General features: G+C 42.1%; 1 protein-coding gene across 4 annotated transcripts in view; it reads right to left on the bottom strand.

Annotated features, from left to right (window-relative positions):
- Positions 1-24,301, bottom strand: part of CCDC6 (coiled-coil domain containing 6) — a 119,389-nt gene that overhangs the window by 29,145 nt on the left and 65,943 nt on the right. For all 4 annotated transcript variants that reach the window (XM_019935872.3, XM_019935873.3, XM_019935871.3 and 1 more), the window contains exons 3-5: positions 18,874-19,002; positions 3,446-3,549; positions 1,378-1,538 (exon numbers count right to left, since the gene is read on the bottom strand). In XM_019935872.3, coding sequence (XP_019791431.2) covers positions 1,378-1,538; positions 3,446-3,549; positions 18,874-19,002 — 394 coding nt within the window. The remainder of the gene's footprint in view (positions 1-1,377; positions 1,539-3,445; positions 3,550-18,873; positions 19,003-24,301) is intronic.

Below are 24,301 nucleotides of genomic sequence, written 5' to 3'. Positions count from 1 at the left end.
CTACAGAGCCTTTAACAGGGGGAGTGGACTCCCCTGGCGGTCCAGTGGTTAAGACTCCGTGCTTCCAAAGCACAGGGCGTGGGTTCAATTTCTGGTCGGGGAACTAGGATCCCACATGCCACACGGTGCGGCCAAAAGATTAAAAAAAAAGGGGCAGGGGGAGTAAGGCAGCTCTGTATATATTGGCAGAGAAAAAACTATAAGACATAGTGAGTGAAAAGAAAAATGCAAAAGGGTATGTTCACTGTGCTACTATTTGTATAAAAGAAATCTATACAGGGCTTCCCTGGTGGCGCAGTGGTTGAGAGTTCGCCCGCCAATGCAGGGGACGCGGGTTCGTGCCCTGGTCCTGGAAGATCCCATGTGCCGCGGAGCGGCTGGGCCCGTGAGCCATGGCCGCTGAGCCTGCACGTCTGGAGCCTGCGCTCCACAATGGGAGAGGCCACAAGAGTGAGAGGCCCGCGTATTGCAAAAAAAAAAAAAACTCTATACACACACACACACCTGAAAAATATATTAAAAATGTGTTAATTGTGAGAACTGGGCGGCTGGGGATCAGGGGTGAAAGGGAGACTTATTTTTCCCCTGCATACCTTTCACTGTATTATCTATTCAAATAAGTTGAACGGCCTAAAAACCAAAACAGAAGAAACCCAAGTGAATGCAGAGTGATGTAATCAAGTGTCCAGAAATTAGTTCCTTTGATTTCCAAAAATAAAAAGGAGAAATTTCAAAAGCATTTATTCCTCAACCACCATGAACAATCGTTAGCTGAGGCCAAATTTCGGTAGTAAAGAAGATAAACAGTTTTCTGCCTAATGCCCCCAAAGTACACTGAGGTCTCCTGCACTGCTTCTGTTAGCACCATCCGAGGGGTGAACACCAGGGAGAAGGTTAGAAATAGTAACACTGATATAAAATAGATAACTAATGGGGACCTACTGTATAGCACAGGGACCTCTACTCAATATTATGTAACGACCTTATACAGGAAAAGAATCCAAAAAAAAAGAGTGGATATGTGTATATGAATAACTGATTCACTTTGCTGTACCACAGAAACTAACACAACACTGTAAATCAACTATACTCTAATAAAAATTTATTTAAAAAAAAAAAAGAAATAGTACCTCTGATTCTGGACCATCCTGAAATTATGTGATTTTCTAGAAGTATTCTAAACTATTTGCCCTGCCCTACTGTAATTTTTTTTTAAATAGTCTATTCCAGGATGACAGACATATAAATATGTACTAGCAATGAAACACAATATGAATTTGATATATACAAATTCAATAGTAAATATAGGTAAAACTCTATACTTGGTAAGTGGATTAATTCTGTGGACAGACGACCAGTGACACCAAGGCTACGTACGCTGTAACTGGGCAGCTCTCAGTTGCTTCTTCAGCCTCTCCACTTCATTCTTTAAAAACCTGATGTGTCGCATCATGTTTTCTGGAGAGTCGATCTCCATGGAGATGTCTCTAGGCGATGGGGGAGCGGACACCGGCTGGTCTAATTTCTCCTGCAGGATTCTTCATTGAAAAGAAAATTCCAACAATGAAAAACAGTTTGCCTTTAAAACACAAAACGTTGATTTGATGCTCACCATTGTCTATTTAAAAAATACATGAATAAGTTCTCAGCAATCAGAAAAATAAATAAAGACAAAAACAACAAATTCTAGCCGGGAGGTTCATTAACAGCATGCCCATGTTAATCGCCAAAACTCAATGAATTGTTTGACTCCTGTGCCCATTTTCCATCAACTTCTGGTCGCCCCTACCTGACAGTCAAGTCAGAGGGCAGAGCTGAAGGAGCCACCTTCCTTTTTCTCCTTTCAAACGGCCACTGGTAATTAAGCCTTAATGAAAAAAAAGTCTGTAACACTGGCTTCTGATTATCATGCCGGAATACACTGGGCAATCAGAATGATCCGCTGACTAAATGGTCCACAGGCTTGGGTTGCAGGGAACGGCCACACTGGAGGAACTTCCTCTCAAGGCTTTCAGTTGACACTTACAGACTATGACTCTCCTTGGAGAGTGACATCATGTAAAGAGACTGACTTCTCAACTCCCCTCCTGAAAAACCAGTCCTGAAGGTATGGCAAACTGGACCGAAGGCCCCTTGCTTCAGGCCACAGCAAAGGTAACAAGAGTTAAAAAAAACAAAACCAAAATGTACTGGGTTAATAACTGGTGGTTGCCACCTTCTCTACCAATTATCATTATTTTGAAGCACATAAAACATGAATATTCTACAAAGTGACAATCTCATACTGTTCGATGCAATAATTTGGTACTTATATATATAAAACCTCCCACTGCTTTTTAAAAAGGAAGACAGACTGGCAACAGACCTCTCTGCCCCTTTTTATACGCTGCTGGGAAGTTTCTGGTTTCGTTTGGTTTTCACCTTTTTACCGTTGAGTTTACCCAAGTGCAAACTCTGAATTACCTTCAGGCCTTGTTGAGAAACCTAGTAGGTTAAATATTGTAATGGTCCCCCCATCTATTATATGAAATCATTTTTCAAGCTTCAATTTATTAGCACTACTGTAATAAGGCAAAACACAGCTGATTCAACTACTGCTTGCATAATTCCGTATAGATACACCTCAGATTGTCAGTTTTCTTAAGCCTGTGGTATGGCTCTATGTTGCAAATCTTGAGATGAACTCAATTTACGGATGTTTATCCAAACCAAGTACTTATGGCAAATGTCTCTGGCTAGCAAACAGAAGATCGTGGTGAAGGAGATGAATGAATATTTTCAAGGAGCTCCCTTTCTACACCCAGACACACATCCCACCCACAGAACCTCCCGCCATTATTCAAGGTCCACTCCACCCACCCCAAAGCACACAGTACTTAAATCTAAGGGCCCAACCGGATCTTGCACACAGGGGTTCAAGAAATATGTGCTGTTGAGTATTCCATATCCATGTATATACGTTTAACACCAAGAACCCTAACCTTAATTAAATATGTACCAGTATTTCTTTATAGCAAGTCTCAAAACACACAGATGATCGTTTTTCTATCAAAATCCCAGCCTTCCTCATGAAGTACCTTCTAGAAATGTGTGATAATTCACAGTACCCAGCACATATCCGAAGCACTTGAGAAAATGAGTGGGGAAGCCAGTTCAATTAGGTAAAAAGCTGGAACTGCAACCATCCTCTAGAACAACAGAGGCGAACAATAGCTCCTTAATGAAATTTCACAGGATTTAATACCAAACGAAAAGAAATTTTACCGGGTCAGTGAGGGAGAAGTATAAAGAAGTGACCAACAGGAGGACAGGCTATCAACATTTTTTCCACTTGATCAAGGAATTAAAATGTCCCACTGTCATTCCTCGGTCACACCCAGCAAGCTACCCCACTCCTCCAACACACACATACGTACAGAACACCGAACAGCAAGACTAAACGAACCGCTTTTCAGCTTCAAGTTTATCCATCCTTTTCCAGAGACGATTCACTAGTGCTTCCTGTTCTTGTTCCAAAGTATTTTCCAGGTCAATCTTCTCTCGTCTCAGCTGAAGGAAGGAAAACAGTTTTGCTGAGAATTGTAGACCACTTCAACTTCGTTAATTAGATTCTTTTTGATTGGACCATTAGGACCCCTTTTCATGGAGAAAACTGCAAAGGAACGGCCAATTTTCTGGCACAGATACATTAAGCGCATCTAGTTCTTAAACTTTAATTGAGAACATCGAGACAGGTTCATTCTTTGATGTTAAAGCTTAATTGCTATCCGGTACGTGAATCCCAGTGGTTGCCTCAGCATTTATGCAAGGCACATGGAAAGTCTTCCTTAAAGAGGGTTTGAGGAGTTCTGCTTACTAGTTGTCCCAGGACTTAACTGGGTTTGTCCCCCCAGTCCTGCATGTAGTTCAACATTAAACCAGAAAGGTTATAGTACTATTTATATAAATAACTCAAACACCTGAAGACAATTCTACGTAGTGGTTAACTGGTACACATAAATATGTCCTAAGATATAAAAAGCATATGCAAAAAGGATAAACGCCGAATTCACAATACAGGTTACCTACGGTGAGGTAGGGAAGAAGGAAAATTTGATTTGGGGGGGGTGGGGTGGGCAGTTGCAGAGGGAACCCCGAACTGCATTCTACTTCATAAAAAGAAGCAATAGGCGGAAGCAATTAATTTAATCCACTAAGGTAAAGCAATATGCAAATACAGAGAACAATGTCAGACACTGGTTAATAGGGATGATATAACAGGGAACTAAGGAGTCAGAAATGTCTGCCCTCAGGGGCCTTACCTTGTAGTGGGGGCCAAGACAGTAAACGAAACAAATTATAGACTCTGGTAGAGGGTGAGAGAGAGAGGAAGAGAAAGAGGGCTAGTGAGGGGGGTAGAAAGTGCCACGATGAACAGACTTCACAGAGCCGGGGAGAGGGAATGTGTGATATCATTCTTTGTATTTGTCTATATGCTTGAGATGTTAAGTAACTTTAACAGGAATCTTTTTTAAAAGGGGGAAAAGGTTGTGTTACTGCCCCATGCTGTCTCGTCAACCAATAGCAATTTACCTTTTCAATCACAGGCTCAACGAATTATTTTTGTTTGCACAGCTGTAAAGACGTCGAAGTAGCAGAGTTCGTATCTTTTTAGCAGGTTATTTCTCTTTGATCAAAGATCCCTATATATACAGTAAAGAGAGACCAATTCCCTGGACAAAAGGTAGTCTTTTAAAGCAACCAGAGCAGACAGACCTTACTGCACAAGTGAATGAGCCAAGATCACACAGAGTCAACTGGAAACACAGCCTCGGTACACTTTCTTCGCATGGGAAAAGGCAGAAGAGTCACTGAGTCGGAAGCATTCTGTGCTGAAGCTTGGAGCCGCCTAACGCACAAATGCTCTTCAAGATATTAAACGGTTCCTACCCGCAGCGAGGAGGAGAAATCCAGGAACACCTCGCAGAACTCCTAAGAACCTTGGCGATCCTCTGACCACATTTTGGGCCAAGCTTTGAAGTACAATTCACAGCCATTTATTTAAAGAAACAAAATGCCATGGCATTTACCCTTTAAGGACTCTATTCCCAGGTTTAACTAAAACATGATAGCGGGTACTTGGTAGGTGAGAAAAAAATTCAAGCAAGGCATCATTTCGTAGTAGAGATGCCTGGTAGAAACTTATGCCCAACGACTTTTAATTTTAGAGTCATCATGCACCAGGCTAATCAGTAACCCTGAAAAGCCAAGTCAAGACAAAGCTCTCTTTGCCCACGTATAACTGACTTGGCATGTGGCTTTGAGTAGGTACTCACCTGCCCTCATCTACACTGGCCTTGATGACGGCCGAGGTCCCTTCCAGGGCCACCCACTCTATCATTCTCTGTCCGTCTCAAGAGGGCAGCTGTCTTCAGTCTGAACTAGCTCCGTAAGAGATTTTTAGAGCCAGAAGCAGCAAGAGAAATCATCTAAATCCACCCTTTCATTTAAGAGCTGAGGACACCACTGGCCCGGGAGATGGTGTGACTCAGGAAAAGTGATGGATGCTGCCAGGAGAGGAATGGGTATCAGTCACCATGGTGACCAAAAGAGCTGGGTCCCACCCAACCAGCGAGTTCAGAGCACCTTGAGGGGCAAGTAGGATTTGGGGTAAATTATCCAATAATACTTGGGAGTAGCCGAGTAGGGGTAGCTTAGTGAGTCCGAGAGTATGCAGGAGCAAATAAGAGAGCAGGAAAAACAGGAGTTGAAAACAAACACGAATCTCAGCTTCTTTTTGGTACCTGTTGGTAGAGCTACCAGCTATCAATTTGCTGCCCACTTCAGTGAACCAAGGCCTCCTGGGGGTGCAACTTGGGTTTGCTGTACGAGTTTGCTCTACTAATTTGTTTCCATGAAGCAGGCAACACAGGAAGCCCAGCGCAGCAGCTTGGATTTGGGTGTTTCATTACACAGGCTGGCAGTGCTATGGGAGTCCATATTCTCTCTGGCCTTAGAAAGAACAGGGCTTCCAGTCTTGTTTTTTCAGCTAAAAAAATCCTAACTTTTCAGCATTGCTGAGGAGCTCTTACACTAAAGACCAGAGAAGTTAGAGGAAACGGTACTAATTATGATCATGATTAATTCCCCCTGAAGTTCTTTATCAGAGCGGCCCTTCCATCCCCCGTCCATCTAATCCCACAGCCTAAAAAGAGTCCACACCAGTACTATCAATTCGGACAGAAGTAGATTTTCAGTGCTTGCATTGCCCTGAGATCAAACAACCCTCAAATCTGACGGTATACCTTAAATTTACAGCGTGCAAAGTCAGAAATTCTTGCTGGAATGGAAACAGCAGCCCAGCGCTGCATTCCTTGCCTGTGCAGATGATCTTTTCTGTGCTGGTCTCCATCTGTAATACTCTCCCCCATCTCCTTCCTCATAATAGCTAACGGCCTTTTTAACTCAGTGTTCGCGCAACAGGCACCTACTCTCTTCCACTGCCAGACATTAAATTCTCAGGCTAACCCAAGCCCCTTCTGACTGCATAGTCTGTGAGCACACAGCAGCAACGGATATAGTCGATTCGTAGAATATTTATTTGAAAGGCTGCTTTGTAATTAAGTCAGGTCAGTGGCCTCCCAGCCAAACTCTTTACTCCTCTTCAGTAGCCCTTCCTCCCACTGAAAGTTAATTAACGTGGCCCCAAGAGTTGTTATTATATTCCCCCAATAAATACACAACTTTTTTAATGGATAAACTTAGAGTGTAAAAAGAGAGCTGGCTGTCTGAATTCACAGCCCACCCTAGCTGTGTCTTTGCAGTGGGCAGACACTCACCACTAAAAAGGCAGAAAAAGGGGGCAGCCAAGAGACGGCTCCCAACACCATCGCACTTCTCTCTCAGCACAGCATTTTCCCATTTAAAGAGAGCCATGATGCTGGGCTGGGGGGAGAGGTGGCGGAAGGGAGTACTTGGCCAAAAAAAAGCCTGATGAGAACTTTATCATGACCTCTGCGCTCAACGATAGAATTTTGAAAGGTTTTAGTGCACCTTTTCGAGCTACTTGGTTTTAGCCTAACTGCCATATTATCATCATTTCTATGGGAAAATATATGTTGAACCCCAAACGTCTGACTGAAAAAACGAATTCTGGAAGGCAGCCCATGACAACTAATCCATGTAAGGGCTACCATATACACGGAACAGAGACACAAAGTTTGTTACAACGTACGGCAAAAAGTACTTAGAATGATGGTGATACAAGAGGTGTATACCAGATGTAAGAAATAGCAGAGTACTCTAAGACCTACGTTGACCAAACTCTTATTAGTTGGCTAATTGTTTTTTGTTTTTTTAAAGAGATAGGGGTTAATCCTAAGAAAACAAATGGGTGTGGGGATTAACACAATCCCCCCAAACTTTCCAAGTTAGGTAGCATCTGACAGCAATTAACAGTTCAGCCCGATTTCCCATCAATTTATTACATAATACCACAGATGTTCAAAGTGGGGACCTTGGAGGTATATCAGAATCACCTGGGAAAATAAAACATACAATATTCAAAACATGACTAAATCAAAGTCAGAAAAATGAATGCAGTTTCTGTAATGGACTGAATGTTTGTGTCCAAAATTCACATGGTGAAGCCTAAATCCCCAGGGTGATGGTATTTGGAGGTGAGGCCTTTGGGAGGTGATTGGGTTTAGCTGAGGTCAGGAGGGTGGGACTCCCATGACGGGATTAGTGTCCTTTCTAGTCATGAGCGACCCTGCAGCTTGCTGCTCTCTGCTAATTGAGGACACACACAGTCAGCAGTCGGCAGAACTCCATCAAGCTAGCACCCTGATCCTCGACCTCCAGCCTCCAGAACTGTGAGAAATAAATTTCTGTTGTTTATAAGCCAGTCTGTGTTGTTAAAACAGCCCAAATGGGCTAAGACAGTTTTGTTTATACTGCAAGAGTAGAGACAGTAAAAGATATTACCTCATTCCATCCTACTTTGCCAATACATCTAAGTTAATCATAGTTTTACTTATATATAGGAAAGAAGTGACTAATAGGATTCATGAAGGGGCTATTAAAACATACCACATGCAAATGATGTGAAAAGCACTGAAATCATGCACAATGGTCCTTGCTCTGTGGTAAAGGTCCCTCACAAATTAAAGCAACAGAGACAAGTAAAGTAAAACTTAAACACTGCCTCTGCTGGTGTAGCAATCAGCGGAATTTTACTTAGCCCTGGCAGTTTTCCTAGGCTGGAAGACATCTGACCTTTGCCTTCTGGAAAACATATATATATCTTTAAGAAATCAAGTAGCCAATTTGTGTTATAGATGAGACAGGTGTTCATAGACTACAGAGCTCCCAAGGTACCTATTTGATCAATCAAGTGCATATGGTTTCAGAATTAAAAACAAGTTCTAGTTCATCGCCACTGGCTTGTGTAATGTTGAGCCCAGAAAGAGCCAATGGAAGTTCATCAGTAAGGAGCAAGAGAAAAGGAGAGAAAGGATGATCACTTTCAAGTCTAGGTGGTCAAAAATTACAGTTCAAAAGAAACATATCTATGTGCATCAGAAATATACTGACAGGGGGACTTCCCTGGTGGCACAGCAGATAAGATTCTGAGCTCCCAGTGCAGGGGCCCGGGTTCAAGCCCTGGTCAGGGAACTAGATCCCACATGCATGCCACAACTAAGAGTTCACATGCCACAACTAAGGAGCCAGCCTGCTGCAACTAAGAAGCCTGTGGGCCACAACTAAGGAGCCTGCCTGCCGCAACTAAGACCCAGTGCAACCAAATAAATAATTTTTTTTTTTTGCGGTACTTAGGCCTCTCACTGTTGTGTCCTCTCCCATCGTGGAGCACAGGCTCCGGACGTGCAGGCTCAGCAGCCACGGCTCACGGGCCCAGCCGCTCCACGGCCATGTGGGATCTTCCCAGACCAGGGCATGAACCCGTGTCCCCTGAATCAGCAGGTGGACTCTCAACCACTGCGCCACCAGGGAAGCCCATAAATATTTTTTAAAAAGAAAAAGAAATATATACTGAGAGAAGGAATTTCCTGGTGGCCCAGTGGTTAGGACTCTGCACTTTCACTGCTGAGGGCCCAGGTTCCATCCCTGCTCTGGGAATTAAGATACCACAAGCCACACGGCACGGCCAAAAAATGAAAAAAAAAAAAAAAATACTGATAGAGAACAGAAAAAGATGCAAAAAAAAAAAATCATAAAGAACTATATAGCAAGATAAATAGGGTCGACCCTTGGGTGAAAGTAATGTTGGTGGTAATTTATCTTCCTACCTTTTCCAGCTCCCACCCAATTTTTTTTTTTTTTTTTTTTTTTTTTTTGCGGTATGTGGGCCTCTCACTGTTGTGGCCTCTCCTGTTGCCGGGCACAGGCTCTGGACGCGCAGGCTCAGCGGCCATGGCTCACGGGCCCAGCCGCTCCGCGGCATGTGGGATCCTCCCAGACTGGGGCACGAACCCGTGTCCCCCGCATCGGCAGGCGGACTCTCAACCACTGTGCCACAGGGAAGCCCTCCCACCCAATTTTTTAATGAATATTTACTATTTTTATAACAAAAAAATTTAAAGACATCTAATCTTAAAAATTAACAATTTCCTAATAGTACATCCATTAATTTAGGATATTAATTCACATATCTAAAATACAGAGTGAACCAATAAACTCTCAGAGGAGAAATGATAGTGAAGGCTTAGCTATCTGGAAGACAGAATTTTCCAGATTGCCAAGAGTTAACTTTCTTTACCATAGCTTATAACTTTTTTCTTCTCAAACACTGTGTTCCCATAAAAATTAGATTTGTTCTTTGAAATGGACAGAACTTCAGGATAATATTAAAGCCTCGTTAATATTTAATATGTGAAAATAACACTTCCATAGTTTACCAGCTCAGTAAATTTTGCTTTTGTTCAGTGACACTGAAAATGAAGGTCTTTTATGCAATAGATACATATATAATTAGTCAGATTTATATGGTTTCTGAGCTCAAGTTTTTATCACTTTGACATCAGCACAGTATTATACAAATGTGCATAATGGGTTCATAATTCCAGGGGACTCTTTTACCAAATAATTACCATTGGTGGAAAGCAGGTTTCAAAGTCTGGGGTGTAAACTCTTTTGCTACATCAAGAGCACAGTGGAGAAATCCTGGGCAAAGAACACATACCACAGTGCATGTTGCAAATACACTATCACATCAAGAAAAAATATCAATAGCAGTTGTCTGGGGAGGATTGTAGTCTAGGTAATTTTTTTCATGTTTGTACTTCTGTGTTTACATTTACCACATTTTCTTGAAAGAGCAATGGATTACTTTTACAATGCAAATGCTTGATTAAAAAAGTTTTCAAGGGCTTCCCTGGTGGCGCAGTGGTTGAGAGTCCGCCTGCCGATGCGGGGGACACGGGTTCGTGCCCCGATCCGGGAAGATCACACATGCCGCAGAGCGGCTGGGCCCGTGAGCCATGGCCGCTGAGCCTGCGCGTCCGGAGCCTGTGCTGCACAACGGGAGAGGCCACAACAGTGAGAGGCCCGCGTACCGCAAAAAAAAAAAAAAAGACTAGCTTATGTCCTCAAAGACACCGCACATGCAGACTGCCAAAATCCCTACTGTTCCCCTTCCCAGTAACAAAAAAGAGGGATTCCACTTCCCGTCTTCTGCAGGAACTCTCTTCTGTGTTCTCGGCATCTCTACTCCATGCAGCCTGTATCTACATTTTACTGCATTATCTTCTCTCCCATTTCTGTCTCCTCTCACATCCCTGCTTCCCTGCAACAAGGCTCGATTTAGATTTATCCAGCCCATGTGTGTTAATTAACAAACAATTAAACCAAATGCCAAGGAGCTTCAGGTCCTTCTCAGTTGGTTACGCGGGAGGGGGCAGTCCTGCTGCAGTAGTAATGCTGTTCCCCTAAGCACAGCTCGGCACAGGGCATCCCTCGTCACTGTCCACAGGTCCACTGGCCTCCCTGGACCAGGCTCCACGAGGCCAGGGACCCGACGTCATCTTTCTTAGCAGAGTTTGTGGCAGACGACAGTCATGTTAATAAAGGTGTGTTGAATTAACGCAGAATGTGTGCCACACGAGTGCAGCACGGACAAAAAAGACAGTCACACAGATCCGTGGATTAAAGAGATGGATAACCAGATCAAGGAAGGTGGTGGGACGTTTGAGGCTCAAATAATATGTATGCTCACTTTCCTGGAAAATGCGGAGGGCAAAGTACCACAGAAATTAGATGAACACTTTGATTATTAATGGCAGTACATACAATTTTGGGAGCGCTTACTATATGTGAGTCACCAGGGATACAGGGGTGAGGTTAACATCGTACCTTCCCTCCTTTACCTTATGAGGAGCTCACAGAAACGAAATGATTTAATTGTTAATTGCTGTTTGTGTACCAAGTGGTACAGGAAAAGGACAGAACGTCATGGAAACTCTTTGGAGCACAGACCCCAAAGTGACTAGAGGAGCAAACTGGGTAACAGTTAAGTAGGGATGGGGCAGGGGAGGGAGAAAATGGGCCAGGCAGAGGACACAGATCCATGGAAACCTGGGGGCAGGAAAGCACTGGGCACATCAGAGCATGATTTTTAAACTGCAGGTTGTGACCCACTATTGGATTAGGAAATTAGTTCAAGTCACTTGTCACCTACATTTTGCTAAAAACGAAATAGGATTGAACAGAAAATCAGTGCAAAGCACATAAGCAAGTGTTTCACAGAACTTGTCCCAGTCATAAATACAGTTACAAAAACATCAGTGTACTGGGTCACCACGTAAACTTATTTACTGCTGTGCAATCCACATGGGGACAATTCTGTGCAGGGGAACAAAACTTGCCACCCCAAAATAGGTCTATTTGGCACAAGGATTAATTTAGGCTGATTGTGACATAGAGAACAGACTGGGGGGTTGCCAAGGTGGGGGAGGGGTGGAGAGGGATGGGCTGGGAGTCTGGGATGAGCAGATGCAAACTGGTATATACAGAACAGATAAACAACCAGGTCCTGCATAGCACAGGGAACTGTATTCAATATCCTGTGACAAACTATAATGGAAAAGAACATGAAAAAGAGTGTATATATATGTATAACTGAGTCACTTTGCTGCACAGAAGTAATTAATACAACATTGTAAATCAACTATACTTCGATTTTTAAATAAATAAACAAATAAATGATTTAGGCTGATTCTTTTTAAGGCCCTAAACAATCGGGAGGAAACTTTGACCTTCCCCCTAACTGCCTAAAAGAATGTAGGTAGAGGACCTGTTCCAGAAAGGGAGCTATCACCATGATAACGGTAGCATGACCTAGGTATGTAGAGTGGGAGGAATCCAGCAAAGCCTGTTTGTTGAAATTCCTCTCTGTGTCCCACTGTCTCTGCCTAGCAAACATTTGTTTGCCCAATGTTTGCTTTTCCCTCTGCCTGTCAACTGCCTTCCTCTCCTCCTCTGAAGTTCCAAACCTCTGCCCACAACATCCTCTTTTGTCTTTAGTCCTGAAGACAGTGTTAAAGTGAGGGCTTCGACAATTTTGACGAATTTTCTCTCCCACGTATACATGTCATTAAACTTCTGTTGATTTTCTCTGCCAGAAAAACCTAGAAGGGAAGAGGATAATTTCTCCTTCCCCGACAAGACAAATGAAAGAACTTCAATAGGGATGGAGCGTGAGGAGAGGCAGAATGGAAGATTTATCCCCCCAACAAACCTACAAGTTAGAGAGTACGTCTGTTCACAGAAGAGATCAAATCGCTGGCCTGACGTCACACAGCTTATTCAGGTGAAAGGGAGATATGAACCCAAGAGTGTCCCGAAACTACAGGGGCTGAGATACTGTCATTACACGTAGATGCTAATAAATAAAATGACCATTCCAATCCTAAAGCCAACCTTTAGAAATGGGTGTCTGTGCTTTGGGACGAAAGGGCATCTCCGATAAGAAAATACACCCCAAATTCTAGAAGTAACTGAGAAGACTTTACTGGGCCAACCACAGGAGAAAAGAGTAAGAGGTCTAGTACATGACAGGCATCCCTGTTCGTCATTAAGTGTTAGCTGAATTACATGACTAATTCTCCAACCAATTTATTCCAGATTTTTCTACTGTACTAGCTAATAATAGTTAAGTGTCAAATCCACCTGTTTATGGCTGTTTTCTTCTTTCCTATAACTTTCTGTGCAAAGTGCACAGAAGGTTCTCACATCTGCTGAGCTGAACTTCACTTAATAAATAAGCTAATTTGTGCCCTTTCATGCTAGTTATCCTCAGGAGAAGGAAAATCCTTCCTAGTTGACAGAACACATTCTGATGAAGAGTTCTTGACACTTAGAGAATATTTTAAGTTCGAAATGTTCTTATCACCTAAATGTAACAGTGACCACATGTCGGAATAGGCAGTGCCCACCAGTGTGTGTTAGAAAGAGCCCTTAAGAGTACTAAAGTCATATTGACTAAAGTAATCCAGTTTATCAGACTAATTATTAGTGCTGCAAAGACCACCTAACGTTACAGTTTTCTGAACATGCTTTTTTACATCTGCTTATAAAGTATCTTTTGGAGTTAAACATTCAGAATGCTAAGATGTGTGACTTGAAGAAAGCCTCTTGATCTCCCTCTGGGTTTCCTTCTCTGAAAAAGTGTGAGCACGTATGAGCAGGCTGGGCCACCTACAGGCCAAGCTGGTCCATTTTCCTCCCAAGCCTGCTTCCTAGGCAGCAAGTTCTGGAGGAAGAGGAAACGGGTGCAGGTAGCTGTGGTTCCAAAGCCTGGGCAGATCTGATGCCCCTGCCCCTGGATTTCCTCGTGATTTCCCCACTTTCTCACATCCCCATGAGGGGCTGGGGACAAAGTAACGACAGAGTAGTCTTCCCCCGCAATGTGGCCTTCCAGCTCTACAATTCTATGAATTCTCATCCTGCAAAACACCGACAGAACCACTGATAGCCCAGAGCCCTTGATGATCAAGCTGGTAACATTCCCTTCTTAAAGAATGAAAAGATCTCAGATTCTAAGAGAAGAACAAATGCTATCTGACTAATTCGAGCGTCCATGCCGAAGGCCTGACTTTTGGTGAGATTAACTTAAAATTAGGCCTCCAGCACGTGAGTTAATTGGAGCCCACCTTGCAAGGAGTCTAAGACTTAGTCCCAAACCCAGATAAGTTCTGCTTTACAGAGAATAGGCAGGTGCCTTCTTTTTCTTTCTTTCTTTTCTTTTTTAATTCATTCATTCATTCATTTATTTTTGGCTGCGTTGGGTCTTCGTTGCTGTGTGCGGGTTTTCTCTAGTTGCAGTGAGCAGGGGCTACTCTTCGTAGCAGTGTGCGGGCTTCTCATTGCGATGGCTTCTCTTGTCGCGGAGCACGGGCTCTAGGCACGCAGGCTTCAGTAGTTTTGGCACACGGGCTCAGCAGTTGCGGCTCATGGGCTTAGTTGCTCCGTGGCACGTGGGATCTTCCCAGACCAGGGCTTGAACCCGTGTCCCCTGCATTGGCAGGTGGATTCTTAACCACTGCGCCACCAGGGAAGTCCCCAGGTGCCCTCTTAAAAACCGTTACAACCTAAGCTACACCTTCAAAACAAACATGTATGGCCAACATGAATCCCTGGCAGAGGCCTTCCAATACCCCTTCTGCAGGTTCAACCCATTAGGTTCAAAATATAGATGATTTTTTTTTTTAGTTTCTTTTTATTTTGAATTGAAGTATAGTTAATTAAAGATGTGTTTGTTTCAAGTGTACAGCAAAGTGATTCTGTTACACACACATATATATATGCTTATTTAAAAATTAACAGCAGCAGCTACCTTATGTTGAGTGCTTATGTAGCAGGCATTATGCAAATCACCTTACACTCTCATTCACTGTACCTGACACAGGTTTGCTATTATTGCCATTTTACAGATAAGGAAACTGAGGCTCAGAAACGGACTGGTTGAGACAACTAGATGCAAAAGAATGAATTTGGATCCTATTTTACACCACATATAAAAATTAACTCAAAAGGAATCAAAGACCTAAATGTAAGCACCCAAAAAAGACAACAAGGTATATCTTCGTGACTTTGTATTCTAAGATATGATACCAAAACACAGCAACCAAAGAAAAAAATTAATAATTGGACTTCACCAGAATTAAAAAAGCTCTATGCTTCAAAGGACACACTCAAGAAAGTGCAAAGAACACGCACAGAAAATGAGAAAATATTTGCAATGATGTATCTCATAAGGGACTTGTATCTTATAAAATACATATATTATATGTATAAGAATATATAAGGAACTCTTATAATTCCATAAAAAAAAGACCTTGAATAGACATTTCTCCAAAGAAGATATACAAATGGCCAAGAAGCACCTGAAAATATACTCGACATCATTAGCCTCAGGGAAATACAAAACCACAATGTGATGCCGCTTCCCAGCCACCAGGATGGCTGCAATAACATGGTGCAGCCACTTTGAAAACTGTCTGGCATTTCCTCCAAAAGATAAACAGAGAGTTGGCGTGTGACCCTGCAATTCCATTCTAATTTCCAAGAAAAATTCAAACACATGACCACGCAAAAAATCGTACATGGATGTTCATAGCAGCATTACTCATAATAACCAAAAGGCTGAAACAACCTAAATGTCCAGCAAAGGATGAATGGATAAACAAAATGTGGTACATCCAAATAATGGATTATTACTTAGCCAGGAAAAGGAATGAAGTACTGATACATGCTACACCGTGGATAAAAATATCATGCTAAGTGAAAGAAGGCAGTCACACAAGACCACACACTATATGATTCCGTTTACAGGACGTGTCCAGAATAAGCAAATACACAGAGACAGAAAGTAGAGTAGTGGTTGCTTAACGGGATTAGGGGATTGAGTGACAAGGTTTATTTTGAGGTGATGAAAATGTTCTAAAATGGATTTTGGTTATGGTTACACAACACTAAATATACTAAAAACCATTGCATTGTACGCTTTAAATGGATGATTTGGAATGGTATGTGAATTATAACTCAATAAAGCTGCTACCAAAAAAATAAATAATTAAGATATTCAGCAGAGGAAAGAGGTTCACATCTGGTTCCATTCAAGTCCAATACCCAGACCCTGAACCTACCCTACACCGCCTTTCAAAGTACAAATGACAGCTCTTCAGGCACCTGTCTAAATCCACACTTTATTTAAACTCTTCCAACAAAGCAGTGGCAAGGCACGGGACACATAGGATAATTGTCTTCAAATAGCTTTTAGTTTTAAAAATATGTTTATTGTCAGATAGAAGAGCAAAGGCATGTACTACACACATATATCATTATAATGCACAGTACAGCACATGCCTTGGCTCTTCTGATAATAATTTCAGTATAGGATATATTATATTATATAGACTACGAGGTATCGTAAATATTATAATACAGATGATAATCCCAAGAGATGGCCACAAGAGAGGATCAGATCACATCCATGGAAACATGGAATACATTTATTTCTACAGTAGAGCAAAACAAACATTCCCCCCTAAACACCGACTAAAATTACTTGTAGTTAAAACAAATAAATTCCCCAACATATAATCATCCTAGACATACCCAAAAGAAAGGGGGGAAAGTTTTAGGATGGTGTTACTTTTCTCCATCTTAATTAAAATGAGGACTTGTAATGGTCTATATGGGAAAAGAATCCAAAAAAAGAGCAGATATATTTACATGTATAACTGATTCACTTCGCTGTACACCTGCAACTAACACAACATTGTAAATCAACTATACTCCAATAAAAATTTTTTTAAATAAAATTAAAAATATAAAATAAGGACTTGATATCCCAGATCTGAGGATAATTTCTAGTTTAGGGCTTTGCAATGCACACATTCCATTGTGGAAATCCATTTCTTTGGTGCTGAGGTCTGAAAGAAGCCTTACAGTGGACTAAATCATTAACTTTGGGAGAATGTATGCCTTTGGACCTCATTTTAAAAGCATTTAGTCACTAAAGTTTCCAAACAGCCTTAAGACCGTGCAGCCATCCATCCTCTCTCCCAGGGACAGTAGGATCAGTCAACCCTTCTCTTTCTGACTCTAGGCCACTACCTCCACCTTGTGGCCACAACTAAACTGTGGGGGTCAGAGCTCCAAAGTCTCCTCAAGGAGCCTGTAAACAAACACAAGATAGAAGCTACTTCCGTTATTGATAGCCATCACAGGGAAGGTGTTGACCAAGTGAAGCTCTCACAATACTAACCACTGTGAAAATTTCACCTGGCCACTTGGTTAACTCTTGATTAACAAGTACCAGTAACGAGTTCTTGGTATGTCAGGGACTTAAACAAGAATCTTCAAAACTTTAATTGGAAAGAACTGGCTATTGCCTACCCTGGAAATTAAAGGTGAACTTTGGAACAAAATGCTTTAAGCTGGAGGCAGGGTCGGGGTGGGGAGGGGGGATGTGGGGGAGTTTTCTAAATTTAGAAATTGCATCTGAATTCCAAAGAGGACGGGTAAGAATCGATTACTCTGGATATGTGTAAAACAGCCAACCCTTGGAAATGAAGCTTTTTTGTTCTTTAACCTAGAAGGAATGGAAAAATTTCCAAGGCCATTATTCATAGTCTTAGAAAACCCAGTGACGTTCCACCCTTTGATATAGGTAGATACAAGAATAACACAAACACCAAAAGTCAGTCCAATTAGTTTAAAACAAACCCTGGCTTCCTCTCAAGCCTGACATTGCCGTCACGGTTTCAGCCTCAAGTACAATGATGAAATGAGAATGGTGCCGAGGGTGATTCAAGAACCAGTCAGCATGGAGTAAGATGCACAGAAAGATCCTAAAATTGGGATAAATCAGACAAGTCTGCATGAGGAGCTTGGCCAGATCATCAAAGTGGTAATTGGGATCCACATCGCAAAGAACTAGAAAATGTGAATACGCTGAATTTGATACGGAGACCAGGTGGCAGTAGACTACGGTCAGCCTCTTCTAACTCTGGGGAAAGAGCGTGGGGAAAAGCGCTAGGAGCTTCTGTCTGACACCCCAACTTGGAAGGACGGATAACGGTGGTCCACGATTCTGTGAGTTGGCAAATAAGGACCAGCCTGGCCTCCTAAGGCAAGACCTGTGCTCAAATACCAACGTCTACCAAGGGCAATGGCCAAAGAAACTGTGCGCTATCACCTTCCGCCTTCTGTACCTTTTTAAGCTTGCCACACCTGACTTTAGTTTGTGCTTCTCTGTTTGCAAATGGAAAACCTGGGCCCAGAGAAGTTAATGAAGTTAATGCAAGGTCACAAAACTCATCAGTGGCTGAACCAGGACGTACAACTAAGTCTAGGGCTCCATACCCGTATCAACAAATCTAGGTGGGAAAAGACAGGGTTCATATAAGGTTGCTAATAATTCAAAGACAGAAAATGCTAACTGTTCTGAAGAACGCTTGAAAGAAAAGTTTTAGTTCCATAGCCACACTGTCTCAGGAAATTTCACAGAAACGATCCTGTGGTTAAAAACATATTCTTCCCCCTTTTGCAAAAGGAACCTAACATTTCCTGCCTATAAATCAGTACATCACAACGTATCTCCTGAAACTTTATTAATTGTGGTTAAGAAAAGCACAAGTGTGTGAAAGAGTGAGCAGGTGCTATGCAGATCTGCCAATGTGTACTTCAGAGAGGAAGCCGCCACTGTGGGAAGAAAAAGTTGAAAAACATTTTTCACTGACATTCCTCAGGCCCTCTTAAAGCTTGAAAGAACAGTTGATGATATGAGAAATATATATATATATATATATATATATATATAACTATAACGATCCTAAAAAGGGTACAGAGAGAACTATACATTTTTACCTGTTCTAACGTAAGCTGCTTAGAAATGGTATCGTTCTCCAGTTTCTTAATTTTCTTCATCAGTTTGTTGACCTGGAATTCCTGTTCCTGCTCGAGGTGCTGTTCTAGCTCAGCTTTCTCATGCTGCAACTGGAAAATGAAAAAACACAGATGTGGAAAGCAAGACACTCAAAAGCCATGGGAACAACGGCTCCGAAAGCTAGTTAAACCGAGTATATCATAAAGTTACATTAGTCATTTCTGCTCATATGTCCAAGTGTACACCTAGTAACTTGCTCCTGATTCCTCTAACTTATAACCAAAAATTGTAGTGCACAGTCAGAGGCACTTGATCTTAGTGAAAAGGCCAAGAAATGACAGGGCAAATATATCAGAGCATCAAACCATGATTAAACACCGATTTCCATTTTTAAGAACATGTAAGTGGTTATCTCTGTAGGGAACAACTGGGGATGAGGAAAGGAAGAAAACTTACTTTCCAGCATATATATAACCCTTTGGTACTCTTAAATTTTTATACCATGAGCATAAAAATTACTAAAAAATAGAAATTTTGCAACTGTTGGTTTTTATTGAATGAATTACAGTTTACTTGCATTTATACAATGTGTGGAGAGAGGGAAGAGATGCTACAATCACAAAAAATACTTAGTAAATTATTCTGAATGCTGTTTCCCAATGTACTAAGTAAGCATGCTTGGCAAAAATAAGTACAAATAATTAACTTTCTGTAATGAGACCAAACATCACACCTCCTACATCTTTCCTAAAAAACCAAAAGGCAAGGCCTCTTACTTATGAAATTAAAAGATAAGGTTATGGTGCTGCTGCAAAAGAAATTAAAAAAAAAATGTACTCCAACCTTCAAAACCAAAAGAGAATAAAAGAAATTCAGTGGACACACAACGACTGGGGTTCTCATGAATCACTGTGCATTATTTCTAAGGTTCTCAGCTGGGAGGGGCTGTTGATTCATGGTAGGGGGGGAAGGGAATGAGAGCCACAGGGCCTGGTATTTTCAGAACCATGGACAGATTAAGCAAAAACTACTAAGAACAATAAAGCACACCTAGCTGGATTGTGGGGTCTAAGATGACACCACTCGCTAATTCTACCTTCAAAACCATTTCCTCAGGCAGGCAGTGCGTACCAGGCTCATCACATGTGTTAGGCAGGCATGATCACCCCCATTTCATATGTGACGAAACAGGTTAATGGATCAAGGTAATTCATCTGGAAGGCGGCAGAGCTTGGGGCCCAAACCCTGCTCTGAACTCTAAACCAGAGTTCTCCCACCGGATCCTGAGCAATCCTCAGAGGGGCTGGCTTCACACTCCTCCATCCACAAGTGCCTAGTGCGCCCTTGGCATTCGGAAGGTCAAATGACTGAATGTAGAAAACAGTGAGCCATATATGCTCACCCAGTGGATACGACGTTTCTTTGTAAACCCTGCACAGGGCGAGATGGACAACAGAGAGCTCAGAGGGCCTGACGGACCTCAAAAGGCTACACCTAACCATCTCCACATTTGAAACAATTTCCATTGCTCTGAAAGCACCATACTTGGTGTTTAAAAAGAAAACAAAAAAAGTTAAAAATCTGACATCTTCTTCCAACGCTGGAAATGTTGACTAAACAGATGCTGTTTTCCCTCCAACTGTTTTTGATGCACAACTCCAAAAAAAACTGGTCAACCTTGCAGGGACCGAGAAAGAAAGCAGATGTGAAGAGGTGCTTACAGCGATGAGTCTATTTTTAGCTAACCCTTTAAAACTCAGTTTCTGCAAGACCAAGCAGTAATTAAAAGAACTAAGAGGAAGGCACAGAGAATGAGAAGAGTTTCCAGCATTTCGGACACAAAGACCTGAGTGGGAAAAGCATCACTTACGAGGAAAAAATAGCAAAACATGTACATCTTCAACTAACACCTGTATTCTATAAACATTACCTGTGTGGCATGTCTTCTACCTGAATGTATTATGTTAGAGGGAGTACAATCTATGGTTAAGACATTATCCTTGCCCTAAAATAGTTTATGAACACTAAGCTTAAATGATATCTACTGGTTTTAGAAAAATGAACTGTAGTCTTAAAACCTTTAAACCATTTGCATAGCTTTTTAAAAATATTAGCTGTGTTTTCCTCTAATATGTTTTCAATTGCTGTCTTTTTTATTTGAAAGAGCCCCCTTCCGCCTTTTTTTAGCGTTATGCTTCTGCTTTGAAGTAAATTAAAACAATAAAGGATGCAATCTAATGTTGAAAAATCTCTTGCCCCCCAAGCAGCAGTTGTCGCAGAATATCAATCTGAGCAAGGTAAGGTTCTCATTGGCTTGGAGGAAAATACTCATATACAGACAGATGGCCCAACACCGTCAATATCTGATTAGGTATTTCCTATAAGAATACAGATTCAAAAAAAAAAAAAAGAATACAGATTCAACTAGTAATGAAATCTATAAAAAGCTCTCAATTTGAAAAGGACTTTTCCTCTCAAGAGCCATACCCTGAGGAATAAGCTGTCGTTACCAGAACTCAAGCGAGGTCCCTGGGTTATGCTAACCCACTGGGAAAATGTCAAGCCATCCTGAGCTCTAACTCTGCCAAAGACTCACGGTTTTCATTGTCCCCCAAAGACAGACCTGGAACACATGGCTCTGCTGCCTGCTTTGCTCTGCCATCTCTCGGGCGACAGGCAATCTAGGGGCAGGGCATGGAGTTTCTGAACAGAATACTAGAAATAGAAAATCTGGTTCTTCCTTGGAACAAAGACACCACCAATACAAAGAAAAACACAGAGAAAAATACAGAAACAACCCCCGCCAAAGCAATTATGAGATGAGAATTAAGATGGGCAAGGAGAAGGGGGGCAGAGCAGGGAAAGAGAACTTGAGGAACTAACAGCCATAGAGTCTGCCTCATAACGGGTTGCCTGAGAAAAATTCAGAAACCGTTTCTGTTTTAAATAGACACCATGTATATTCAAGCCATGTGGCCCCAGGAGGACTGGAACCAACACCCTGAATCCACCTGCCTATTTTATTTTATTATTTTCTGCATTTTGCCGCGCCTTACAGCATGTGGAATCTTAGTTCCCTGACCAGGGATCCAACCGTGCCCCCGTCAGTGGAAGCACGGCGTCCTAACCACTGGACCGCCAGGGAATTCCCTCCACCTGCCTATTTTAAAGCTGTAGCCCATGACACCATAAACAAAAACCCTAAAAGGAAGCCTGGTTTAGGCTGACCCAGGACCTATCAAAAGAACTAAACTCCGGTTTCATCTCTGAGTAGCATCTGCAACGTGGGCATAAAATTCAAGCCATGATTTTAAATTTCTTACCAAAGGTCTTAACACTTTATGAACGATTTTTAATCTTTCAATTAGGTCAGAGATCCTGAGCTAGAACAAAAGTCATTCAACCTAAGAAGTAAATAGTCAAGCAAATTCTATTAATGTGTTTGAAAAAAATTCATGTGTTTGCCTTCAAAATATCTAAAGCAAAATGCTTAAGTAGATTAAAATTTGTTTCCAAAATCAGAATTTTCTGTAAATATACTTCTTATAAAGTCAATCTCAAAGACTATGGAAGAGTTTTGGAACTCTTACCCGTGCAATACACTTTTAACATTAACAACAAAAAACCTTATAGAACGGAAATTATGTTATATAACCGATGATCCACTGGCAGCACATTTTCAATGGAATTAGGGTTATATAAATAAAGATTTGTTCCTTAGGATTCAGCAAGAAAAATATATTAACATAAGTGAAAAAGCTATAAGCAAAAATACAACTGCAAACCTGTAAAATTCTAAGTACTCAAACATGAGCATTTTTTGACTGTATCCACTCACATATGGAGTCCCAAAGCCAATTTCCAGCCCATTAAAAAGCACAAGTATAGCATTAAGTTGATCTAAAAACAGGCAAGCCTTAAGCATCAGTGAATTACCAATAATTGTTGTCTTTCTCATAATTTACAAAAGCTTTCTGGAGCCACTTCAGTAAACCAGGCTTCTTATATCGGAGATTCAAGCACTCTTCACTGAATGGCTTTTCTTCTGGGCAAAAATTCTCTCCAGCAGGTGAAGGCACCACTGCAGGTGCACATGGATGAGTCAGGCCACCCACTCAGCACACAGCAGGTGTGCCAAATCCCAGGCTGGGCGAAGTGTGTTTGCAAGTGTGTCTGGGCTTCTTGTCAATCCAGCCAGTGCCAAATGAGGCATGCCTTCCGGCCACCAGCCCCGGGACCCACCCTTCTCAGTGCAACTTGAGGATAAACCCAAGATGCCCCCACCTCTGTTTTCACTAGTCAACACTAATCATTCTCTCTGTGTACCACCCACAGTTCTGCAACCAACGTGCCTGGTTTATTGACAACCACCAAGGACTATGGGCCACTTGCACTGGACCAAGTAAAGCCCACCATAGGACAGTGACCACATTAAGTCATTGGACTGTCATAAACAATTACAGTAAATCCCCTACACACGAACCTTCAAGTTGCAAGCTTTCAAAGATGCGAACGTGCGTTCGACACATCCAATCACGTAAGTTAGTTCACGTGTCTGGCGTACATTGTCATGTACGCGCATCCTCTGCGATTGGTTGTGCTTTTGTGTACTTTATTGTAAGTACTGTATAGAGTACAGTAGTACAGTATCTTTATTTCAAGCCCAGGATGTCCGGAAGCAAGTGTAAAAGCAGCAGTGATAGGGCTTCCCTGGTGGCGCAGTGGTTGAGAGTCCACTTGCCGATGCAGGGGACAAGGGTTCATGCCCCAGTCCAGGAAGATCCCACAGGCCGCGGAGCGGCTGGGCCCGTAAGCCATGGCCGCTGAGCCTGTGCGTCCGGAGCCTGTGCTCCGCAACGGGAGAGGCCACAACAGTGAGAGGCCCGCGTACCGCAAAAAAAAAAAGCAGCAGTGATATAGCTAGTACTACTGTACTTTTCAAGGTACTGAAGTGTAAGATTAAAAATGTTTTCTTTTTTGTGTTTGTTTTTTATGCATTAATATTATTTGTGTGACAGTACTATATAGACGATTGTGTTAGTTGGGTACCTAGGCTAACTCTGTTGGACTAACGAACAAATTGGACTTACAGACGCGCTCTCGGAACAGAACTCGTTTGCATGTAGAGGACCTACTGTATCATGCAGTTAACATGGCCTTTGAGAAAAAAGTTCAGAACTCTCTCACAACACTGAGTCTCTTAGCCAACTCTAAACCGTTCTGCTGAGCAGAAAGTCTGCCTCCCACCTCAAACTCAGTGCCTCACCACTAAATGCCTCCTGGGCCCACACTTATGCCCACCTCCTTCCTCCTTCTGTCACTGGTACTATTATTCTCATTCAACACACACCTCATCAGTTACCAAATGGCATTAAGTCAGCCCCCAGAACAGCTGTCAAATATACCCTG

This window comes from Tursiops truncatus, chromosome 16 (assembly GCF_011762595.2).
Source record: "Tursiops truncatus isolate mTurTru1 chromosome 16, mTurTru1.mat.Y, whole genome shotgun sequence".
NCBI lineage: Eukaryota > Metazoa > Chordata > Mammalia > Artiodactyla > Delphinidae > Tursiops > Tursiops truncatus.
This window is presented reverse-complemented; position numbering and strand designations above follow the sequence as displayed.